General features: G+C 42.7%; 1 protein-coding gene across 1 annotated transcript; it reads right to left on the reverse strand.

The window, feature by feature from the left end:
* Positions 1 to 352: 352 nt before the first annotated feature.
* LOC149242402 (histone-lysine N-methyltransferase, H3 lysine-9 specific SUVH1-like) lies at positions 353 to 871 on the reverse strand. The gene has a single exon (XM_089370819.1). The coding sequence runs from the start codon at positions 869 to 871 to the stop codon at positions 353 to 355; it is 519 nt and encodes a 172-aa protein (XP_089226945.1).
* Positions 872 to 8269: the final 7398 nt, after the last annotated feature.

An 8269-nucleotide genomic window follows, 5' to 3' on the forward strand; every position in this document is an offset into this window, starting at 1 on the left:
GAAAAACTGCAATTAGTGTAAATAAATAATAGGGAAGATGGAGAGTCACCGGGAAATGAACTGAACAGTCATTCCCTGTTGTATATAATAATGAACAACCTAAATGAATAACATGATTTGATTTGAGGAGTTACCTCCTCGCCTGACATGGTATCAAAGCCAGCGCCATTTTTGGCTTCCCTCTCTACTTTGTAACTCCTTCTTGTTGTTCCTATTTTGTAGAACTGTCACCTTCTCTGCATTCTATACACCTGTGTTGTCATTTCTCATAATGTTATACCTGCGTTATTGATCTCTACGGTGCATTTGTTTAACATTTCATTTGCTCCGGTTCATACGTTCGAAGTAGGAATCAGATCCCACGACCGCACGCCCCAGTGTTTGCCATTATTTTGAACACCTCCAACTGGTTCTTCACACCTTTCTGCGAAACTCTATTGCAAAAACTTGAAGGACACCTACATTGATCACCACATTCATAGACCAAAGCTTTCAGTTTGACAAGATATCCATTTGAATTGAATGACAGTTCACCTCCATTACGCTGGACGCAAGGGCATTTGTCGCCAGTAGTGCAGCCACTCCTACAATCACATCCATGAGAAGGCTCCATCTTACCAACAGAGTTTGAATACATAACTTTGCTAATGTACTCAAAATGTGGTCGCCCCTTATCATTAACATTGTTCATAAGACAAACAGGTAAGCTTTCAATCCTTGCGGACATATCTATAAGTAGAATTCCTTTCCTTGAAGAAGGTTGTGACCTCCATTGACGGGTTGACCTTAAAAGTGCAGACCCCAGCTCGAGCTGGCCCGGCAAACACTGTAACTTATACTTAAATACACTGAATCCTAACACTCCCTTCATGCATTACCATGGGTCTCCATATAGAGGTTAACACTGCCATACCTCGTTGGTATACCGTCAACCCTCCCCACACAAGTTAATCCCTTAGCCTCCATACGTATCCCATTTTCCCATAAATATCAGATTACATTTTTTTTGCATTCCAACCACCAGAACTGCATTTTTTCCACCAGAAGTAATTTTTTTTACAGCACACAGATTTTACAATGCATTCATTGATATCTATTGTGGGAGTGGTTCTCACCGGGAAGGAGAATTATCCAGAATGGTCGAGGAAAATCAAACACACTCTCATTTTTAATCAGCTATGGAAAGGAGTGTGTGTTGGAGATGGAGACAAAGAGCCAGAACAACCTACCTCAAACAAGGAATTCGTCATTTGGGCAAATAAGAACAACAAGGCTTATGCATTGATTGCAGCATCAGTAAATGAAGAGGTGAGTCACCATATTTCGCCATTTTCAAATGCTTTCGAAGCTTTACAAAAACTGAAGGAACTCTATGACTCACACTTTGCACTTGACGTTTTTCAACTCATGATTAAACTCTTCACCGTTGAATTACATAATAATGATCCTCTTGCTCTTGCATCAGAAGTAAAATCTATAATGCATGATATCAAAGTCACTACTGTTGAACTGGATACTCCTCTGATAGATTTTCTCAAGGCACTTTATCCCACTTACTCAAATTATCTTGAGTCATTGCAAGCAAATGGAAACCTCAAAGATATTACCTTTGACTCCCTTGTGAAAAAATTTGCTGAAAGAGAGAAAGATTTTGGGAAGAAGACATCTCCAGAGTATTTTGAAGAGGCTGTATGCCTTGCTCATAGAGAAAAGAATCTTTCTCAAGATTCTCCCAGAGGAAGAGGTGGTCGAAGAGGAAGAGGAAGAAATTTCAAAGGCAGGGGGGCAGAGACTCTCAAGGAGAAAAGTCAGATTTACACTGCATACACTGCAAAAGAGATGGATCACATGATGCATCCACTTACAAGTTACCTTGGGACATAATTAAGCAGGAAAGACACCAACCTGTTAACACCCAGGTTGTTCCCTATGACTCCCAAGGGAATACGGCCGGGGTAACCACTAACCAATCTTTTAATCACTGTTTCTAGCCAAACTTTGATTAGAGAGGGCTCTCTCTTTATGATTTGTATCTGTTATGATAGTGTTTTAGGCTAGGTATTATGCACAGGTTTTGTTTATGTTTTGGTTGAAGATTTTCTTTCAGGTCTTGTGATATAATGTTCAAAGAGTCAAATACCATTGGGCAATGGAGTCTATGGCTGTAGGTGTCTAGAAACCTTGAGGTGAACTGGTGAAACTTACAGGGCCATTTGGATACTTCATACAACAAAATTTTTGATTTATAACACAAACAGGTGAAAAAACCAGTGAAAGCAATTAAGAATTTTCACTAAAGTATTCTATTATTTTCACCAACTAGGTATGAGAAACAGATAGATGTCTCAGGAGGAAACTTGAATCCCTGATAATATCTATCACTGTAGAAGATATAGTTTTAAAGTGCAGCAATTAAGAATTACACTTCATTCACTGTATCTGAAGAAAACATGGATAATAGCTCAGATTGAGTTCAGGGTAATCAGTGATTAAATCCTGGAACTATTCTTCTACTTTGCTATTAAGTGTAAAACATTTAAACAATGAAAGAGAACAAAAGACTCGAAAACATGTAACACAGAGATTTAAGAAAGACTTATTGTTTTATGAAACACTCTGGAATCCTGCAACATTCACCATTCATCACAATGCATCAAGGTACGCCAAGCTTCGGAAATTCCATTCACCCTTTGTATTATTTCTCTGAGAATTTTACAGCAAATGAGATGCCCAAAATGAAAATAACAACAACCCCTTAAGCTTCAGTTAGGGGCGAATATATACATACGATTTTACAAAAATATCTGAGTTCTAAGTTATCTCAGACTTAATGTTCTCACCAACTTTTGAGATATTATTATAAGAAATTTATTACAGCATTGAATACAAGATAAAGGCGTCTTGATGTTCTGTCAGAAGATATTTTGGCCTTTGGGAGCTGCTAAGTCGGTTGGGATACTTTGATCAAATGCTGGAGAACCCGACTTTATGGCTCGCGCGCTGTATTTTGGGTCTGCCACCTGTGATTGTGATTGCTGCTGTGGTGAGTAAATAGCCTTGCTGAGTTGGCTCAGCATCTGTCTTTTCCTTGTGGAGTTATCCACCAAAATTCTGCCTGTGCATGACTGTTCATAAACTGGAGAAAATTAACGCTACAGGTTCTGGCCTGATAAAATTATCTGTGTCAAATTCCTCCATACTTCCTGTGTGGGCAATTGATGATTTATGATTGCCCCCATAGTCTCATCTGCTTCTGTATACTTAAAGAAATTTGGTGGTGTATCAAACAGGTGATCAATTTCATTCATGATAAAAAACAAGTTATCCACCCTATCATACAAATTCTGCCCTGATGCTGGCCCTGTTTCTGCTGAGGTACTGGGCTGTTTTGCAATTTGTGATGCAGCATGGGCATCAACCCTTTTGATGTAATTTTCCAGGGTGAGCAGTCTTCCTACACTGCTTAAAATGCTGGGGAGGCCTCTGTTCTGTAATGCCAGGAATCTGTCCAGGAATTTGTTGATTTCAGTCTGCATGTCCTGTGTTCTCCTCTCCAGTGTTCCCACTAGGCTTCTTAGTGTCAGGACTCTTTTAACTACTGAGATTGTTTCAGTCCTGTTAGTAATTCCCATGGTAGCTAGTTGAGAGCTAGTTTTGTTATTTAAAACATTGATCATTCTGCTGGCAGCATCTGGCATGTGGCCAAGGCTTGCTCTTGCTCTGTGTATTTCCTTGTTTGCCTTTGTGATGAGTACTATTTGCTCATCCATAGTCTCAATATACTGCCACTGATTGGTGATGGATCGACCAATGTTGCCCCAGAGGACTGCTTTTAATTCTGCTGTTACTTTTTCTAGTGCAAGCTCTTTTTCTAGTTCAGCTATTCTCTTTTTTAGAGCTTTTATTTCTCTTTCCTTTGCTGCCTCATTCTGCTTGCTTTTATCAAATCTTTCATTCACCTTAGTCAAAGACTTTTTGACTTCATCAAGCTCTTTCATTTGGGATTCAAGAACTCGGATCTCAGCTTGCAGCTTCTGCATATCCAGACTAGGAGTCTGCTCTGTTGTTGGCGTAGTTGTTGCTGTAGATGGTGCTGTAGATGGTGCTGTAGTTCCCGTCTGCTGAGGAGGAAGAGTAGTTATTGGAGTAGCTTCTTCAAGATTGATTACTTCCGGAGGGGGCTGGGAAGTTTGGCCCTCTTCTCTCTGTTTCAATGCTGTCTGTAATGCTGCCTTTGCAGCTTCTGATTGACCTAGCTGGTCTTGAGTCCGAACCAGCTCCTTGTATAAGGATATCATCAAATCCGTAGCATCCTTTTCTAGCCTTTGCTGAGCAACTTCATCTGTTTGAGGATGGATGGTGGCTGGGAGCTTGATTTTCCTTCTTAAGGCAGCCATGTCTTGATCCCTTATCTTTAACAGTTCTTGGATCCCTTTAACATCTTTAGGATCATGTCCTATTTCTATAATTACCTCCTCCAAGGACTTGATTCTGTTGTCCTTGGCCTGTGATGATGCTCTCTCCAATTCCAGCTGAGAGGCTGTATTATCAAGGCTGCTCTTCAATTTGTAGTTTTCCAATGTTTCATCTGCCAAGGAGGCATACACCATTTCACCAGTTTGTTTATGCAGTTCGATTTTATCCATAGGGTGTATATCTTTGGCCAGAACCTCCATGTTGGTCCTTAGGTAATCAGAGGTAGATTGGGGATGCAGAGTTGTGGGCATGAAGTGACTCATGATCATTTTTGCCTTCACTTACATCAAAGGCAGACATGAGTCTTTGCTGATTGGTGGGAGCCAGGTTCAGCAAATGATTGTACAGCTGTACTTTAATAGGATCACTCCTCCTTTTAATGTCGATAAACTGTTGTTTGATGCTTACCTGTCCTTCTTTGTGCTGGCTGGAGGAGATGACCTCCCCTCCCATAGCTCTATCATGTTCATGCTGGAAAGAACTGGCTGATACTTCTCGGCTGGGTGGGCCCATGCCCGATGCTTGTCTTATTGCCTCATCATCTTCTGGGAAGTCATTCAACCTTTGCCTTTTCTCTCCCTGATCGAAGGATGAAGTCAGGGGAGTCTCTCTATCTCTTTTCCTGGTTAAGTCCTCCTTTTGTGGGGTTTGGAGGACCGAGGCATCAAAAGTAGTTTCTGCCCTAGGAGGCACTATATTCTGAGCCTGTTGCTCAGTGGAACTAGGAGTGTCAATCACCCTTTCTTGCTGCAAGGGTTGCTGTTCCTTAAGTGGCACTTCTTCTTGCTGCTGCCCTTGTTCCTGCTGTTCCATCTCTTCTTGCTGTTGTAGCAATGTCTCCACTTGTTCTTCTGTCAATGGAGGTGGCTGTTCCACCTGCTTCCCTTTATCTATGCTCACTGTCTGTGGTGCCTTCTCGGCAGTTTGCTGCTGTGTTGTTGATGATGTAGTAGCTGCTCCCAGCTGTCTTCTGTATGAATGAGGAACCTGTCCACAATTTTCCAAGTCAGCTTGCTTTTGTATATTTCTAGCTTCTCTTTCTAGAAGTTCTTCAGCAGTTATTTCTTCTTCTAAGGTACCCTCTTCCCAGCTTAATGCATTGGCATACTGTTCAATCTCAAGTTGTCTCTTGTGTGCATAACCACCCAATTTGTATTTTATCCTCCTGAGGGAGACAAAATGATTGGGGTCATAGGGTATCCATTCAAAACTAGTTTGCAGTCTGAGGCCTTCCAGGATAGTGTTTGCCTCTTTCCATCCCTCCTCTTTTCTGTTATATAGGAAAGGACCCAGCTGGCTCCTCACCTTTAGCTGTGACTTCTTGTTCTTGCTCTGAAAATGCAGGTAGTCTGAGTTGCCAAACTGTCTGAAATATTCCAAGGCAAAAAGCCTCATGGGGACATACCTTGGCAATCTAAAAGGTGTCAACTCACAGCCATATATTCTGATGACTGTGTGGTTCTGGTAGAAGTACCAATTACCAATGCTGTAGGTTTTGTTAAGGTGAAGAACTCTCTTCATGTCATCAGTTAGCCTTGGAGGAGGAACACCATGCAATACTGTCAAGGCTGGATAAATGAATAAGTCAATGAACTCATTGTATGTGTAAGGTGACACAGATGTATAGTGGAAGACAGAGGTCCAGAACACCACTGATCTTGGATTTCCTTGGGCATTGAGTTGCTTCAAAGGAAAAGAGAAGGTAGCCGGTTGATAAAACAAAAAGAGGTGGTATATGTATGAGGTATACCTGAATAATCTTTCTCTCTTTAAGTTCATAAACTGGTCATGGATTTTATCTGCAATGTATGTAGCATAATCATAATGCACAGCTGGGGGCTTACCAGGAGAGAATAGAGACAGGATTGCTATTATGGTTTCATCCACATCCTCCATTCCTTTGAATCCTAGGGCATAGCTGATCAAATCCACTAACATCCTGCCCAATTCATTCAAGTACTGATATCCAATAGGAGGAGTTCTGGCAAATTCAGAGCCTGGTTTTACAAACAGCTGATTAATTTTAATGAGTTGGTCGCTTGACAGCTTGCTCCCTTTCTTTATCAAACTCTGCATATTGAGGGGGGTCAATTGCTTGGCAGTATGGAAGTGCAGCATCTCATTAATAGTCTTTGAGGTGATCTAGAACAAAACTAAGCCTGAGGGGCTAATGACAGCTCTTCGGCTTGGGTCATAGCATTCCTGGCAGCTGTATATCAACTCTGGCATAGGATTTACCTGGGGGAGGTTATAGATTGGCAGGTTTGAGTCCCAAATCCCCAAGATGTCTGCTCCACTCAGGTGCTGAGCTTTCAACTCATTCAGCATCTGGATATTGTATTTGGAGCCCATAAGAAACCAGTCCAGCATTTGGTAATCCATATCTCCCAGGGCTTTCCACTCCAATTCCTGGTGCGGGGCATTGAGGGGCTTGATGTTGAGAGCAATGGGAGTCTCCATGATCTTCTTCAGAGTTCAACAATTGCAGGTGGATGGTTTAATGGAAGCAACACAGAATAGAAGTGATTTTCTGTAAAAGCAGTTTATATCTCAGATACCAGAGGAGGAATTTACACAACAGCAGTTGAAATACTGTTTGTTTTTAGGAGCAGGGCTTCTCTATGGTCTCACTACGTCCTCTTTTAGCGGGTGAATTGAGTTTAACAAGAAATTTGCCGGGAACACGCAGTGGATGGTGTTTTTGAGCGAAATTACAGGTATTAAGGCTCGGCTGATGTTTTTGGACTTCACAGTTGCAAATGTGGATGTGCAGAGGGAAATGGCCGGTGAAAATATAATTTTTAAGGTCTCCTTAGCCCTCTGAGTAACTTTTATTTCAATAACAGGCGTATGGAGGGCAGCAAGCGGTAAATACCTGTTAATTGACGAACGGAGGTCGCATGGGCGTGCACGGTTGGAGCTGTGGAGGTCGCCTCGGTCAATCGAGCAGGTTGGCGAAAATTTGGACGTAAACAGCCATGCAGAGCCGAAGTAGCGACAGGAGTGAAAAGTGAGAAAAACACGGTTTTTTGGGTTAATATGGACCTTTTTACCATTTTGGCGCTTTTTAGTGATGACGTCAGCATGACGTCATTGGTGGGTCAAAGTGAGGTGACGTCAGCTGACGTCATCGGGTGACGTGGCAGTACACTGTTGGTCCATGGGGGCGATGAGGTGGCAGCCATGTCAGCGGCCAGGTGGACGAATAATAGGGGCGAGGACAAGCGGATATGACGTGGCGAAGCATTAGTGGAAGACAGATGGCGGTTAGGACCGTAGCGGTTACGGTTAAGGCTAACCGCTACGGTCTCTCGGGGCGGTTTAGGTACGGTCTCAGAACTGTCAGACCCGGCTCCGAGAGCCTTCATCGCGCGACGCGTGGAGTGGCCCTGACGTGACGCAACGTCACCTTCTCGGGCGTTAACGGTCGGCTGCGGGGGCTGCTCCGATATCATCGTGGATCGTCGGATTTTCGGGCCTTGATCCGACGGTGGGCGGAGCATCAACATGCTCGGGTTATATGCGCGGGCGGAAAACTTTGGGTTGTGGGTTTTTTAGTGGTTTTTCAATGTTTTTTATAAAATCAAACTGCGCGCTAACCTTTGGAAATGTGCCAGAGGCGGGCTTTTAGACTTTGGGTAATTTTTGCAAAGGTTTTAAGGGTAAAAGAGGGTTTTCAAGGGTTTTTTCAATGCAATTGGTGGTTTGAGGAGCAAGTTGGCTTGTAGCAAGGGGGAATGGGATGTGATAGGTTCACCAAGGTGACCAGAGGTCTCTTTGGTTCCTTTTGAAG

Source organism: Pinus tabuliformis, chromosome 8 (genome assembly GCF_031772625.1).
Source record: "Pinus tabuliformis cultivar Carrire ecotype Pingquan chromosome 8, CPIR1, whole genome shotgun sequence".
Classification (NCBI taxonomy): domain Eukaryota; kingdom Viridiplantae; phylum Streptophyta; class Pinopsida; order Pinales; family Pinaceae; genus Pinus; species Pinus tabuliformis.

Excerpts from the sequence above, each read along its gene's own strand:
- LOC149242402 (XM_089370819.1), bottom strand. The coding sequence starts at position 871 with ATGAAGGGAGTGTTAGGATTCAGTGTATTTAAGTATAAGTTACAGTGT.